The sequence below is a fragment of the Bubalus bubalis genome, chromosome 20 (assembly GCF_019923935.1).
Source record: "Bubalus bubalis isolate 160015118507 breed Murrah chromosome 20, NDDB_SH_1, whole genome shotgun sequence".
Taxonomy (NCBI): domain Eukaryota; kingdom Metazoa; phylum Chordata; class Mammalia; order Artiodactyla; family Bovidae; genus Bubalus; species Bubalus bubalis.
Genome location: NC_059176.1, coordinates 3,003,014 through 3,019,217, shown reverse-complemented (window position 1 = coordinate 3,019,217; position 16,204 = coordinate 3,003,014). Strand labels below are relative to the sequence as shown.

The following is a 16,204-nucleotide window of genomic DNA, read 5'->3' as shown; positions in this document are numbered from 1 at the left end:
GGCGGGGACAGTCTCCCTCACCACCTTTCCCTGACAAGCAAGGCACAGCGCCATGTATGCTGGAGGTACCTGGTTATCTGGTGAGATGAAATGTGGTTGGTTCGGCAACCCCTGCAGAGCAACTCACCTGAGAAGGCCTCTCCCGCCTAGTGGGAGGCCAGTGGGTACGCCCTCCCACGTTGCACGGCCGTGCCAACTGGCGGCTCTTCAGGAGACGAACACCCGTGGGAGAGCCTGAGGCTCGCTCACGCACGGCTAGCACTGCCTTCCAGGAAACACGGCTGAGGCCGAAACAAAGTCAGAGCTTCAGCGTTGGGGCAAAACCGGCTGTTGTCCTCTAAAACAATGTTTAACAGTTTACTAATCATTGGAGGAAGTATAAAATGGGCAACCCTTTTAGAAAGATATTGGGCAATGATTCTATATGCACATGAATCTGAGCAAACTCAGGGAGTTGGTGAAAGACAGGGAAGCCTGGCGTGCTGCAGTTCATGGGGTCGCGAAGAGTCGGACACGACTTGGCTACTGAATAACAATATATTTTAAAACGGACGTGATCTTTGACCCAGCAGCCATGTTGGTGTGTGCTTGCCTAAGTGTGCAAAGATGTGTTCAGGAGTGTTCTCTGCAGGTCGTTTATAATATCAGCTGAAACCAGCCTCATTGTCCGTGAGCAGAACTAGAGAACCCCACGTGGCGTGCCGTGTGGCCCTTCCCCGTGATACGGTGCCTGTTTACAGGCCGCTGTGGAGAAATGCCCGGGATGCAGTTGGTGATGCAGGAGAGCCGTAGGTTAGTTTGCGTGTGTTGCACACGCAGCATGGTTTGTGTGGAGGAAGGAGGAGACGCGTTCCCTCCACGTGTGTGTGCTGATGCTGGGTGTCTGCACACTCGCACGGACACCAGCAGAGCATCCGGCTCTGGGCCTCATTGTCTTCTCTGCGAGCATCTACTCTTACAGAGAAATCTTCCTGAGGCCCTTCCCCAGCATCGGGCATAGCCACTTAGATTCTAGTCTTACATTTAAAGTGTATGACGCCACGTATAAATGTCACAAATTAACCAAACCTAAATGGAACTGGCTTAAACAGTTACTTTGAAATATTCTTTGTTTAGATTTCAAATTGAAGTATCATTCACATACCATAGAGTCCACCCCCTTTAAGCGTAAGGCTCACTGGTTTTTAGTCTCTTCACAGAATGTGGGGTCACCTCTGTGCCCAGTTCCAGAACCCTCGGGTCACCCAGGAAGCCCCGTTCCCGTTAATAGGTGCGCCCACCCCTGCCGACTGAGCACCTGCTCTGGGGCTCTGGGATTTGCCTGTCCTGGGTGCATCGTGTTCAGATCATCTTCTCTGACCTCACTTGCGAGTATTCAGGGAGGGCTGATGCTTTTCCTGTCTGTCCTGCCCAGGTGCTTCTTTCCCTCCATCCCTGGAAGCTCGTTATCCAGCCAGCAGCTCAGCTCAGGAATGGACCGTGCGTGGGGCGGGACGGGGGCCCTGGGCGGGGTTTTGAGCAGCCCTTGGGGTGTGTGCCCGGTCAGCACCCCACATTCCAGAGGAGTCCTGACAGGCCTGTGCTCTGCCTTGCAGGACAGGCTGCAGGGAGGTTCTCCTCATGTGCTTGCGATTCTTGGCGTGTGCTCACTTGTCTTAAGCAGCCTGTAAAAACCGAGGAGCCAAACCTGTGTTCTTCACGTGTCTGTGCAGAGGCCGTGTGACCCACACCTGTTACAGGTGAACAAGCAGTGACCGTTTGTCATGAGCTTCATCCTGAGTTGTCTCTTATGTTTGAAGTAGGAATTCACAGCCGAAGAATCAAACATGTCTCCCTGAAAACCGTTCACTTACGGAGCACACGTCCCTCACATGTCACAGGATAAAGTACTAAACCACAGTTGCGAGCAGCGTCTGACCTAAGCGCAGGTTTTCACGGCATGAGGCTATGAGATCAGTTCTGAAAACTGCAGTTTTTCTTTTTTCTGGCTTCATAGAAACACTGTTTGCTATGAGTGGCTCAGACCTCACCTTTCCCTCTGTTAACTCAGCAGATGTGTAATGAGAATCTTTTACCTCAGGCCCTAGTGATTCCAGGTGCCCAGGGTCTGTTCAACAAAGCAGATCCAAACCCACGCCCTGCCTCAGGGAGTGAGGCAGTAAATAAACCATAAGCAGCAGTCTTGGGAGGATGGACCGCGGGGGCGGGCCTTGAGTGGGCTGACCAGGGTGGGCTCCGTGAGAATGCGGGACGGGTGTGGAGAGGAGGGCGGCGGAGCTGGGGTCAGCATCTGCAGGAGGACGGGCAGGCGACCCGTGGCAACAGCCTGACTCCTGGTTGATCTGTTTCCCAGACAGGCACCTTCCTGTTTAGCGTCTTGACAAACAGGATTCTAATCAGTGATGGTGAGCAAAGGGTTGCTGGGGGTCACTTTAAAATCTTTTTTTTTTGGTATCACAAATAGATGCCACAGGAGGCTCCTGCGCTTAGCACAGTAGTGTACTGTTTTGTTAAAAGTAACCCCCATGTGGCTGGAACACAGGTCATCTTCCTGTCATGGGCACTGCCTCCTGCGTGGTTCCTGTACATCCCGGCCACGGGCGCACCTCCCTTCGGCCCTGTCCAGGGGCGGGAAGAGGCAGCGTGAGGAGTGAGCCTCGGGCAGCGCGGCCTCTGCCCCCGGCCCACCAGGTCCCCTGGGGCCAGGGGTGTAGCGTGCCCCGTTCCTGCAGAACCCCAGTCCGGCCTGGCCTGGCCTGGCTGGTGAGGAGCCTTGGGCTGAGGGGGTAGGGGTGGACACCCAGCACCTCATAAGGAGAAGGCATTTGGGGAGCCTCGGGATGAGCAGGGGGCGGGCGCCCAGCACCTCATGAGAAGGCATTTGGGGAGCCTCGGGCTGAGGGGGGGTGGGCGCCCAGCACCTCATAAGGAGAAGGCATTTGGGGAGCCTCGGGCTGAGGGGGGGGCGGGCACCCAGCACCTCATAAGGAGAAGGCATTTGGGGAGCCTCGGGATGAGCAGGGGGCGGGCGCCCAGCACCTCATGAGAAGGCATTTGGGGAGCCTCGGGCTGGGGGGGGTTGGGCACCCAGCACCTCATAAGGAGAAGGCATTTGGGGAGCCTCGGGATGAGCAGGGGTCGGGCGCCCAGCACCTCATGAGAAGGCATTTGGGGAGCCTCGGGCTGAGGGGGGGTGGGCGCCCAGCACCTCATAAGGAGAAGGCATTTGGGGAGCCTCGGGCTGAGGGGGGGGCGGGCACCCAGCACCTCATAAGGAGAAGGCATTTGGGGAGCCTCGGGCTGAGGTGGGGGGGGCGGGCGCCCAGCACCTCATGAGAAGGCATTTGGGGAGCCTCGGGCTGAGGTGGGGTGGGCACCCAGCACCTCATGAGAAGGCATTTGGGCCTTAGTTGTGTCAGTAGCAGAAATAGAAGGATTGAGCAGGAGCATAGCTGGTCTTGAGAGACCCGGTGAGTTTTGAAAGGAGCTCTGTTGTGTCTCCAGGCACCTTCTACTTTGCTGGGACAGGGCCTCGCAGGTGGGGACTGGCCACGTGTCACTGTGCGGTTGGCTAGGCCCAGCATCCCCGCCGGCATCCAGTCCCGGGCACCGGGTCCCGCACACCCAGGGTGGGTCCGAGGCTGCAGGGCGGGCTTGAGAAGGGGGCCGGGCAGCCCGCCCAAGGTCGCTGGGTGACAGGAGCCACACCGTCAGAACAGTCCGGTCCATAGAATCCAAAGTGACGCAGAGCATCATCTGCATTTTAAATTGAAGAGCCTTAATGATGCAGTCTGCGCCTCGCAGCAGGCCCCGGGCGGAGACCTGGGTGCTGGAAGCTGGAAGCCCGCGGGGAGCCCCGGCCGGCTGCCGGCCCCCCGCCACGTCCCTGCTCTGATGGACCCCCTTCTCCTAGGATGGAGCCCAGTAAGAAGCTGGACGCGGCCGGCGCCCTGCCTGCCAACCCCCCGCTGAAGCTGCACCCCGAGCGCGGAGCCGGGCCGGCCGTGCTGGTCCCCGAGCAGGGCGGCTACAAGGAGCACTTCGTCAAGGCCGTGGAGGACAAGTACAAGTGTGAGAAGTGCCGCCTGGTGCTCTGCAGCCCCAAGCAGACGGAGTGCGGGCACCGCTTCTGCGAGACCTGCATGGGCGCCCTGCTCAGGTGCGTCTGGCTGGAGGGCCTGGGTCTGGCTGCAGACTTGGGGCACCCCCCCAACTCCCCCTGCGAGGTCTTTCCCCTGGGGCCCCTGTCCCCTGTCTGCCAGGCCCAGTTTTGCTGGAGGCGCTCACGTTCTGGGGAGGAGCCACCCCGTCCACCAACGATGGTGGGGCCCTTCAGGGCGATCCCCCAGGATAGGGGATGTGCAACCGGTTCGGGATGTGGGGGGCAGGTCCTCGGTAAGGACAGGATGCCCTGGAGCTGAGTGTCAGGGAGTCCGCAGCAGCCCACGTGGGCATGTCGTTGTGAATTAACACCGTTCAAAGCCCCCAGCGTCAGGAGGGAGGCTGGAGTTGTATAGCAGAGCGTGCTGGTTCATCCCGCAGGTTTCACCCGGCGGGGTGCTGAGCACTGTGCTCAGCCTGGGCCCCTGCCGGCGGGCGGGAACCGGGAAGGCTGCCCTGGCTCGTCCAGCCCTCCGCTGGGGGCAGCCTCCCTCCCCAGAGCCCCCTCTGGGGACTTGCGGCTGAGCTCTCGTCCTCTCCCCCCAGACTGAGGACTCAGCTCTGGAACGGAGTTTAGTGGCGCAGACCCAGTGCGCCTGCTTTCCCTGTGCGGGGCACCGTGGGCCGGGGGCGGGGTCTCTTCCAGTCTTCGCCCTCCTCTCCTCCTGGCGCTCCTCCTGCTCCGGCCTTCGGCAGGTGTCAGGGGATCCTGCTCAGGTGCCCTGGGCTCTAAGGGCGCTCAGAAGGTCCCATGATTAAAACAGGTGAGCACAGGCTCCGTGCTAGTGAAGTCTGGATGAGCGAGCTATCATTTTAAAGCCTGTTAATGTCCCTGCCCCCGACCCTCAGGTCTCCCACTTGGGCTCTCCTGCCCACCTGCCTGCTGCTCCCGGATCCCCCACCGTGCCCCTGGCCTGGATGCCAGGTGCCCTCAGGCTGTCGAGGGCAGGGGCCCTGGAAGGAAGGAGCACTCAAAATTAGTTTTTTATTTTTAATCTCTCGGAGGTGGTTTCCAGCACAGGATGGGGGTGAGACTCAGTCCAAAAAAGGGCAGCTAGGGAGCAGTGGCTCGTGTCCTGAGTTTGGGGACAAGAAGCATGTAGGAGACTCGTGGTCTCTGTAGACAGGCTCAGCTTTCGATTCCCACGGGATTCAAGTCCGTGGAATTCCATCAGCCTTTCAGCGGCTGTGAAGGAGACAGCCTGTGGATCCAGCACTTTCTGTGCTGGTAAGGCAGCGCTATTCAGAGGCCCTCCAGGGAGCTGGGGACACTCATGCCACAGAGCCCCTCCGCGGGGAGCTGCTTTTGGTTTCTGAAATGAAATTTCACTTTTAATTGAAAGGGACTTTCCAAGAGGGACTGATCTAAGCTGCTCTGCTGAAAAACTTCCTTATGAAAAATCACTACTAAAAAAGAATCTTAGCCCTTTTTTCCCATTTAAACCGTATTTAAACCAAACTTACCCTGGCATCCTGAAGCCCTGGTGCTCCGAGTTCTGCACAGCAGACACTACCCCTAAGTGAATGGCTCAGCATTCCCAGTGGGTTCAGATGAGAAGGTGCTCACCCTCTAACACGTTTACTGTGTCTCTCCCCTCAGCTCCTCCAGCCCAAAATGTACTGCTTGTCAAGAAGTCATCATCAAAGACAAGGTATTCCTGGTTTTTAAAAAGCTGTTTAGTCTCCGTGTTGCACTGGGTGGTGCCTTCCACAAGGTTCGCATCTTGCGCGCTGGCTCTGAGTTTCCCTGGCTCTAATGGCTGGCAGAGCAGGGTCGAGGCAGGGGGCTGTAAGCACCCCGGCACACTGGGCAGATAAGCTGGGCAGGTGCTTCAGCCCCCGAGCCTGCCTCCTCCCCTGGGTCAGTCATGGTTTCACCTCCCAAGACCCCGGGTGGAGGATGTGCACTGTTATCTTGGTCCTCCTCCCAGATGGCTGCATTCAGGCTTCAGACGGTGCTGGTCTGCAGGCCCCACCGAATGTGCTGTCTCCTGCTCCACGCAGCGTCTGGAAGTCATTAGACACATGCGCTTTCAGCCCTCCCGTCCCCTGCGTGGCCGAGGGTGCCTCAGAGCTCGTGAGGGTCCCGCAGCCCAGCACCCCGGGGGCCTGGGCCCTTCTCACCCAGCATGTGGTCGTCTGCACCCTGCCAAGCCCTCCCAGGCACACTTCTCATTTGAAACCACTTGTTCTTGAAGTACTTAAAAGATCAATAAAAATATGTGGTTCTGATATTTTGATTAATGAACCTAACCATTTTTTAAGCGTAGGCCATTAAATTGCACAGTGAAGTTCTCACTCGGGTTTTCCCGCGGCCTTGCTGTTTGGCAGCACCCGTGTGCGTGGGGACTTGGGGCTTGCTGGCAACGGGGGCCTGAGGGCTGCCAGGATGGGCCCCAGCATCACCTGCTCCAGGCAGGTCAGAGACAGAATTGTCCAATATCCGCATACCTGTGCCTCCTCAGCATTTACCTGCCCAGCAGTAGGGAGGGGATTTTTTGTAAGAAAAACAGGTCACTCAGCTCTACCCCTTGTCTTAACACGGCAACCTGTTAGCGATTATCTAACCAATGTAACAAGCTTCCCCAGTGGCTCAGTGGTAAAAAACCCACCTGCCAATACAGGAGACACAATACAGTTCAATCCTTGGGTCAGGAAGATCCCCTGGAGAAGGAAATGGCAACCCACCCCAGTATTCTTGCCTGGGATATGCCCATGGATAGAAGAGCCTGGTGGGCTACAGTCCACGGCGTCACAAAGAGTCAGACACAACTGAGCGACTAAATAAGAACAGCAAACCAATGTGACTGGGAGAGGAGGTTGAAGCAGTGGGCTGAGGTGAACTGTTTAGTGCCTCATTTCATTATTCAGTGTTGTTACCCCTGTTTTTTCAATGGCATTGATAGCTGAAGAATGATTATGGAGTTTGATGAAGACTCGTAAATGAGACTGAATAAGCCAGGGATCCTCATGGGGAAATGTAGGTCTGGTTGGGCCCCGGGAGACTCACCTCAGCCACTGGGCAGGTCACTGAGACGGGCACCACCCCAGGGCCTCAGCTTCCCCATCTATAAAATGGGATGGTTGCAGAAATGATACGAGCTCTTTCTCAGCCCTGAAGTTCTGTACTTTTATTGTTCTTACGTTTTCAATCTATGTTTTTTCCTCCCTAAGTTATGAAGTTATGTTAGTCACTCAGTTGTGTCAGACTCTTTGTGACCCCATGGACTGCTGCCCACCAGGCTTCTCTGTCTGCGGACTTCTTCAGGCAAGAATACTGGAGTGTATTGCCATTCCCTTCTCCAGGGGATATTCCCAACCCAGAGATTAAACTTGGGTCTTCCGCATTGCAGGCAGATTCTTTACCATTTGAGCCACTGGGGAACCAAAGTTAAACTCAAGTGATTTAAGAAACTTAGGGAATTCCCTGGTGATCCAGCAGTTAAGACTCCGTGCTTCTGCTGACGTGGACCCAGGTTCAGTCCCTGGTCAGAGAACTAAGATCCCACAAGCCATGAGGGGCAGCCCAAAGAAAAGAAAAGAAACTTAGTGGCACAGAAGGATCATTTTCTGTGATCACATTGTTTCTTACTGGTTAAAAATACCTGTTCTGTTGACTTCAACATCTTAAATTATGACCTTTTAAAAAAAAGTCATGTTTACCTAAGATTAGATTTGGCTCCAAATTAGTTTATTTTTAACTCTTAGCAGCTGTTGATTCTATTTCTTTGCTTTTGGAGTCAAGAAAGAGCTCCCTGGTTTTCTGCTGTTACAGAGCATTGGTGCGGGGGTTTCTTAGAAGTGTCTGAGTGCTAGGGGTGTAGCTTGTGTTGTTAGAAAGACGGAGAGTACTCGCTCTCTAAGGGAAAAAGAAAATTCAAGGAGGGTTTTCATTTTCAAAGGGGGACATTTTCATTGTTGGATTAACTATATCTTTGCAACATGTCTTTAAAAGTTTCTTAAGTAGCAAGCTAATGCCTTCTTTTTGGTGAAAAATGAGTTAGTTACAAGTGATATACCCTTCAGAGCAGGAACCAAGATAAATGTTGTACAAACCGTCTGCAGCTCGTTGTCTTTTAGGGTTGATTCTCTGTTCCTCCAGCGAGGATCTAGCAAGGCCTCGCGCTGTAGCGCCCACTCCCACCGCCCCGTTCCTCCATGGGACGTTCCGCTCCCAGCAAGGCTGGGGCCTGGCAGTGTCCAGGATCCAAGTGTGAACTCGGTCCTGGTGTGGGCTCGCCCTGAGAATGTCAGAGTCCATCTAAAACGCTTGGATGCTCCAGAGTGATCTTCAGTTGTTCAGTACAGCTTGCTTACTCTGGGTTTATCATGAAAAGCTGGTAGTTAAGGTTGTATCATGTAAACTGTGTCTCTTAGTGGGGATGGCTCCTTCATTCTGCTCACTTAGACATTAAAACGATCCTTAGTGCTTTGTGAGCCCTCTTCAGAGATGTGCTCGTGACTTTTTAGAGTGGTCTTGCCTTGTCTAAAGTAGCAGCATGTGGAGATTAAGAAATCTTAATCCTCTAAAATAGCTATCTTTCAATTTCAGGTGTTTAAGGATAATTGCTGCAAGAGGGAGATTCTGGCCCTTCAGATATTCTGTCGGAACGAGGGCCGGGGCTGTGCAGAGCAGCTGGCCCTGGGGCACCTGCTGGTGAGTGCAGCGAGACGTCCAGAAACACCAGTCCCCGGTCAGCACCATGGAGCCCCTAAGACCACGTTTGCATCCATCTTTCAGACACAACCAAATAGGAGAGCAGACAGAGCCACTTGGGTGTCAACTGTTATTTTTATGATATCACAGGCAGAAATGTCAATTGGTTTTTGAGCACCCTACCCTATTTAGAGTAGAAAGAAATCTGAATTGACTGTTAATTATAGAAGGCCCATTTAAACCTCCTCCTTTTTATAACCATAAAATTCCATGGAACTTCTTATGTTTTTTTTTTTATTACTATCGTATTTAATCCTGGAAGGATATTTGAATTAGAATAAAACTAAGTCCTTAGCGGATAACCATTTATTTATCCAGGAAGAAAGGTTAATTGACTTAGTTCTTCAAAAGCAATATAGTTTGAGTAATCACTAAATGCAATATGAAATTCAGTATCTCTTGATAGGTTGGTCACCCTTCTTGGTGAGAAACTAGTCTAGCAGCTGATAAGAGACGCTTGCGTAGGATTTGACGGCATAGAGGCTACAGTTGGTATATCAGACTAGAGGTCTGCCGGTTGAGAACTCCGAATGGTCTGCCTTCCAGGTGCATTTGAAGAATGACTGCCAGTTTGAGGAGCTCCCGTGTGTCCGTGCCGACTGCAAAGAGAAAGTGCTGAGGAAGGACCTGCGTGACCACGTGGAGAAGGCCTGTAAATACCGCGAGGCCACCTGCAGCCACTGCAAGAGCCAGGTCCCGATGGTCACGTTGCAGGTGCGGTGTCCCTCGCCTCCCCCGGGCTCCGTCCAGAGCCCACTCGTCCACAGGATAGCGTGCCGAGTGACTGTCCTCTCAGAAATAAAGAGAAAAGATAGGCATAACCAGCAACTTTCATCTGACTTTATTTCAGAGCTAAGCTGTATTTGTTTTGCCTGTTTTGATTCACGCAATTAGCATTTTCCATTACCTTGATCGACTGTCATTTGGGGTGCCAAAAAAAAAAAAAAAACAAATGAAGACTGATTATTCAAAAAAAAGGTAGAATTTTCCACTTGTCCCAGGGAATAGCCTCCTCTTGTCAGATCGCTTAACCATTCTACGACTCCGAGACAGAACCATCACTTCAGCAGGGTGATTGATCCCACAGCGTTGAAGTACAGCTGTCTCTCTTGGAGAGAGAGGAGAAGTTAACATTTTTTCGTGCCTCCCTTGTTTCCGCACGGTTTTATATTGTGCACATGTTAGAATCAGATCACTTACGTGTAAATTAAAGAGAAACAGATGTTGGGATGGAGGACAAGCTTCCAAAAGAGTCAGTGGTGTGGACACTGTTGAATATTTGGTTGTTGAGTATATATTTACTACATGCCTACTGTGTGCTGGGTGCTGTTCTAGGGGTTCAGGGTGACCTCATCTTCCAGCGGGAAGAGGTCATAAGTACAACAAAGACGGGAGGAGGGGTGGTGAGGGCGGGCCCCTCCAAGGCCGTCGGGACGATGCAGGAAGAGCACTGGGGCAGGGGAAGTGGCCACGGGCAGCCCTGGCTCTAAGACGGAGCCAACTCAGCAGGTGGGTTTCAGGGGCTGCCTCGCACAGGGCAGGGGCGAGGTGGGAAGGTGATGGAGGCAGACCAGAGGTGGGCGTCTGGGCAGCCCTGAGCACGGGGCAGATGTGGTTGGTCAGCATTACGCAGAGCCAGTGGGATTAGCTGGTGGCTTGAGCACAGAGTGTGAGTTGAGCGGATGCCCAGCACTTGTAACTAGAGCAGCGGATGAACCAGAGTGCCCTGTCCAAGTGTGGCTCAGAGGGAGAGAGGGCTCTGGGGAGGAGGGAGTGGTCTGGGCCACAGTGTGTGAATAGGTGGTCCTGGCAGCCCGGGGCCTGGAGCGAGTAGAGAGAAGGGCCAGTCAAGGCCTGAGGCCTGGGCGCACAGTGCTTACAGCCTGCAAAGCAAAGGGGGTCATCCAGCGGAGGGGCGGCCAGCCTGGGAGGGCCCCAAGGGGGACGTCCCAGAGGGAGATGTGGGGCGTGGCAGGGCAGGTGGGGGCGGAGCTGGGGCTGGGCGGGGCTTCTGAAGCCAGCAGGCCAGTGACTGGTGGGTCAGCAGACAGAGGGGCCCTGGACAGGCAGCCAGGCCTGAGGACCACCAGCTCGTTCCTGGCAGATGTTCAGGAGCACATACTGACCCCCATTTAGAAATGGTTGTCTTAGTTTTTCTGTATGAAGTGAGAGTAATCACCATAACCTCCACTTTACCTTCTTTGCTTAACTTTTCTGTGCCTGTGGCTTTCTTCCCTCGTGAAGTCTGTTTCCTGTATGATTGTTGTTTCTGGTTATTAATAACCTTAAAGTGCCCTCCCCTTTGTAAAATAGCCATAGTATTTTTCATAATTGAATAACTTCTTCAGTAATTAAATTTGAGTGAAGGCAACATGTACCCAATGAGCAATCCTCCCGACCTTACACATATTACCATGTTGCTATCAAAGTTATACTTTGCTTCTTGCAAAAATCAATTACCTCTATTTGCAGAATAGAATTCAGAAATTGATTTTCATTTGATAAAGAATTGTAGAGCATGTGAGTGAAGCCGCTTGTCAGTAACCAACTCTGAGCTCAGTCAAGCCTGCGCAGAGGCGGGTTTTGGAACAGCAGCATCGCTGCTGGTGGCTGGAAACGCTGGGGCAGCAGACCCCGAGCTGGTTGCCCAGGACACACAAGACAGCATGTCACAGTCGTGCCCCTTCACTCCACCGTCTGGCGGGGGAGACAGCCAGCCGTGTAAATGCCGGCGTGGGAAGGGCCGGTTCACCTGGCCTGACGGGGTTGGTGAGGGCTGTCAAGAGGAAGTGGCATCTGACCTGACGGGGGGTCTTAAATGTGTTGACTGCAGAGAGGAGGCAGGTGCAGAAGCTCAGAGCAGTAATTGCAAGTTTGGGGCCTGAGTTGTACAAGGAAACCTTCCTCATAAATCTTCCTACCCTTCAGTGGTGGAGGCATCCTGGCGTGTCCTCAGGGTGCTGACCCTGCAGTGTGTCTTGGGGCAGATCTTGCTTTCTGTCCGCCTGTGATCACTGTGGGGAGCATGCTGGTGCCCCCACTCCGGGCCCCGGGGCCCCGGCGCCAGCAGGCAGCCACACCCATACTTCCTGCCCCGCCAGGAAAGGGCCCTCATCTTGTCGGTGGTGGCGGAATTCGACTCCCAAGTCTTGTTCTTTCAACTCGCATACAATCTCGTCCTCTCAGGCCTTAAGTCTATTTTTCAAAAGCGCAGTTGTTTAACTTAGGGCCGAAGCCCCAGGTCATCCTGACTTTCCTCCTTGTTCTGCGTTCAGTGGTGTGACAAGTACATCAAGTGTTGATAAAAGTAGACTGATACAGCACCGAGACCCTCAGGGTCTTATGAGCAGTTCTTTTCTATCTTTAAACCATGGTATTGGCGTGTCAGGTATTTTTGAGTTTATTTTTTTAATCTGTTAGCATAACGCATCAGAAAAAAAATTCTTCCATTTAGCCCAGAGATTATAGAGTATCATTCTCTTTGAACAGTTCTGTTAATTTGTTAAAAGTCAGAGAGTTGTAAAGGGTGGCCAAGGGTCACCTCTTAACTCATTACATCTGCAGAGACCCTCTGAGGTCCAGGGGGAGATATTTCTGGGGTCACTGTTCAACCCACTGAAGTGGGCAAAGCTATAAATGGCAATTCACAGGAAATAGAAATGCTTAAAATAAAGAGCGTGCTGATAGCTACACGTTAAAGAATTACAAGTCACACCATTGCCTTTTTCACCCATCGCTGTTGGAGATGGGAAGGTTTGACAGAAATGGCAAAACCCCCCAAGTCCCATGTGAGACGCTTACCCTCCGATAGCCAGAAAAGCCTGTTTTGATCATCCTTGCACAAGTCTGCAGGCCGCACATGAAGCTCCTGACTGGTCTGGAGTGCAGGCCCCAGCCTCTCCTCCCGCTGCCCCCCGCCTGCCCTCCCCAGCGCACGGCCCCTCCCCTGAGTTGTCTCAGCGCTCCCCCTGCGACCCCACCTCCAGGTGCTCTCCCCACACCCCAGCTGCGGGGTGATTGTCCATCCGTGCTCCTCGCTGTCCTGGGCCAGGCTGACCCAAGGCCAGGGCAGGGCCGGCCTGGGGAATGGGAGCTTTGGGAGGGGGGTGTGGCATCTGGAGCACTGGCCACATCCATTCTCCAGGTCCGGGACTGACTCCATCCTTACCACTGCCCTCCGAGGGAGATCTGGTCACACCCCGCCTATAGATGACACCATCTGGCCAAGACCTCCCCACTGAAAGATGCAGGAAGCCTTGACTTGGCACCGGGGAACTTGTAGGGATTCTGAGCAGTACCCAGGGGGCTCCCCTTGCGGGAGAAGCTGGTCAGGCTCAGTCCAGCCAAGAGCCTTCCAATGAGCTCCAGACAGCCATGGGCTCGCCCACTGCAGGCGCTGGGGGCTCGGTGGGCTGCAGGCGCTGGGGGCTCTGTGGAGGCCCACAGAGCCCACCATACTCAGGAGCAGAGGGGTCCTCTCCACACTGCCCACCTGCCAGGCTGATCCAGATCAGGGACTGCAGGTGGCAGGATGACTGGCCTCGCGGGCCAGAGAAGTGTCCCTGCGGGCACCGTGTCCCTGGCCCACACACCTCCTGGTCAGACAGCCCGTGGCTAGCACTGCCCCGATGCAGCCTGGCTGGAGGCCCTGCCAGCAGAACCAGAGTGTCCTAGGCCTGAGGGAAGCCCACCGTCTCTCCTCCTGCTGAGTGCTGCCCTCTGAGGCCTGGCCCCGCAGTTGTGTTTCATGGCAGGTCTAGGATCTCCCTGTGTGGCCTCTGTTACGTGTCTGGAGGTGCTGTCTCCAGGCCCGCTTGGGCTTGCTGGCCTGCGGGAGCTCTGGCCCATGCTTTGCTGGTGGCAGGTGTACCGGACAGGTGCCAGCAGGTGCCCACGGCACCGAGTTTGGCAGTGGCCATCACCCAGGCTCTATGTTGAAATCTGTGCCATCAGAGAACGGCCACACTGGAACATACCTACATCGTCCTTGCATTAAAGGGAATCCAGGCACGTTCTCAGGACAGAATTTAAATTCCCGGGGATCACACTGTTTTCAGGCTCTTGAGAAGCATCGTTTCCAGACTCCAAGCTGAGAAGCATGGGGGGAAATGTCCACCCCAGCCAGCAGAGGCTGGGCCCTGGCATCCACCCCTGTGTGAGCAAGCTTGCTGGGCGCAGGTGGCAGGGCGGCGTTGGCCCGGGGGACATGGCTGGAGGGCACGCAGGTGGGCTGGGGCGGGACTGTCCTAGAGTGTCCCCTTCTTAAGTCACTCTGACCAGTCAGGTCTGCGGAGCTCTGGTGAGGGCCCGCCTTGTCAGCACTCACGCTTCTGTAACACAACGGCCCATGCAGGTGTGACGGGAGCCTTGGGACACGGGCGTGACTGTGGACAGGGGGCGCACCCTGGGGCCTCGTGGGGGCGCTGGCGGCCTCTGAAGGAAGCCAGGTCTTGTGTTTCAGAGTTAGCAATGGTCTCTCTTTCTCCTCCAGAAACATGAAGACACGGAGTGTCCCTGCGTGGCGGTGTCCTGCCCACACAAGTGCAGCGTCCAGACCCTCCTGAGGAGCGAGGTGAGGGCTGCGGCCGCGCCCCTGCAGGGGCCGGGGGTCCTAACGGGTCCCCGCTTCCCCCTTGACGCCAAGGCCTGAGGTCATCACAGACCATGGTGGTGATAGAGTAGAACGATGAAAAGCCTCTTGCTGTTGTTGGAAATCAGATGTTTCAGAAACAAGCAGTTAAAAGCTACAGAGTGGTGGATTCAGAGCAAAAATATTGAGAACTGAGGAAATGGGAATATATTCAGTGCAAGCATGGGGGACACTTTTTAGGTTTAAATCTGTAGAAGAGGAATTACTCTATGACTGTCTCAGGAAGATCAGTTGACTAAGAGATACTCATGAGCGGTTTCCGCCACACGGGCCGTGCAGGGTCTGCCCTGGGGTGAGAGGGTGGTGGGAGGCACCTGGACGGCGGCCCTCGGGCCCACTGTCCCTGAGGCAGGTAGATCCTGCGGTCATCTTCTCTGACCAGGGTATATCCAGGTGGAACAGTTCCAAGGCTTCTTGGTGCTCTGCACATGGCCCTGGCCTGGGTCCCTTTGGCTGCTGTTCTGGGAGCTGGCGGGGTGCCTGTGGGCTTCGGGGTGCCTGCAGCCCTGGTCCCCACACCGAGCGCCCTCGGGCCTGGGCGCTCTGACCTGAGGAGCCTGCTCACCTCAGCCCTTTTCAGCCACCTGGGATATGACACCTGGGTACTGCAGTGGTGGGGGAGGTCGGTCTCTCACATCCCTGAGGCCAGGGACATGGGTGCAACAGGACCCCAGAGCCCCTCTCACCAAGGTGCCCTGTCCCGGGATGTCCCTGCTGGGAAGGGGCAGGTCTCGCCGGGTGTGATGGTGGTTCCTGGGCCCCTGGCTATGCCTCAGAGAACAGCAAGGGCACTGTCTCCACGGCTGGGAAGCCCCTCTGTTAAAGTGAACGTATGAAGAGGCTGCTGTGGAAATAACTTCCAGGGTTCCATATACTTTTCTCAGTTTTGACTCACATAGGGCTATCTATATTAGGAACAAAATTGTCTCCATTGCCTTTAAATTATCTTTATTTTAAAAAATGTTTAAACCTGCATTGATCTCGGGTTTCTGGTGAAAGGTGCCCTTTTACAGATGGTTCTTGCTCTAGTCTTGAGCTCCCCTAAATTCTGTAGGGCTCTGAGAGTAATGATGATGAAGCCAATTTAGGGAAAGTACAACCCTGAGTTTATAGTTGTAGAAAATAGTGCTACACTCGATATGGCCCCAATTTTAAGATTACAAGCGTTAGCTGGTTCGATTTACAACTGTACCGATGTCAGTGAAAGAAAATGTTTTACGATTTTCAAACTGACGTCACTGCACACACGGCCGCCTGTTGAATTTCTGTACCTGTCACCCGCCACGTGCCTCCTGGGTGCTTCTTCCAGGTGCGGCCACCACCACCCCGCCCAGGCCCGGACCTTCTTCCGGGTTGGCCTTGGCAGTGGGCAGCTGGGTCCCTCGGGCCTGTCCTGTAACTGGCACGGCCGGCAGGAAGGCCGTGCTGTGAGCCTCTCCCTCTCGTCCTGAGTACGGACCTGGCGGGAGGGGACTGTGTCCCAGAGAACAGAGGAAAAGGCATCGCAGCCACCTGCACCCACCAGAGCGAAGTCCTACACGCGCTGGCTCCCAGGAGAACACGCCCCTGGGCCCCCACGCGCTGTGCTCACAAGCTGCTCTGCTAGTTCAGGGTCTGATCGTTTTCTCTAAAGATCTGTCCCTTGAGTTTCCAATAAAGAAAGAGATTATCTTTTA

At 54.6% G+C, this 16,204-nt stretch overlaps 1 protein-coding gene across 3 annotated transcripts in view; it reads left to right on the top strand.

Moving 5' to 3' along the window:
• TRAF3 (TNF receptor associated factor 3) overlaps positions 1–16,204 on the top strand; it is a 120,027-nt gene that overhangs the window by 84,439 nt on the left and 19,384 nt on the right. For 2 of the 3 annotated variants that reach the window (XM_025271678.3, XM_025271677.3), the window contains exons 3-7: positions 3,914–4,159; positions 5,762–5,813; positions 8,714–8,818; positions 9,425–9,592; positions 14,370–14,450. In XM_025271678.3, coding sequence (XP_025127463.1) covers positions 3,915–4,159; positions 5,762–5,813; positions 8,714–8,818; positions 9,425–9,592; positions 14,370–14,450 — 651 coding nt within the window. In that variant the 5' untranslated portion in view covers position 3,914. Of the gene's footprint in view, positions 1–2,384; positions 2,406–3,913; positions 4,160–5,761; positions 5,814–8,713; positions 8,819–9,424; positions 9,593–14,369; positions 14,451–16,204 lie in introns of those variants that run through there. The other variant, XM_044933277.2, reaches the window with a different exon arrangement.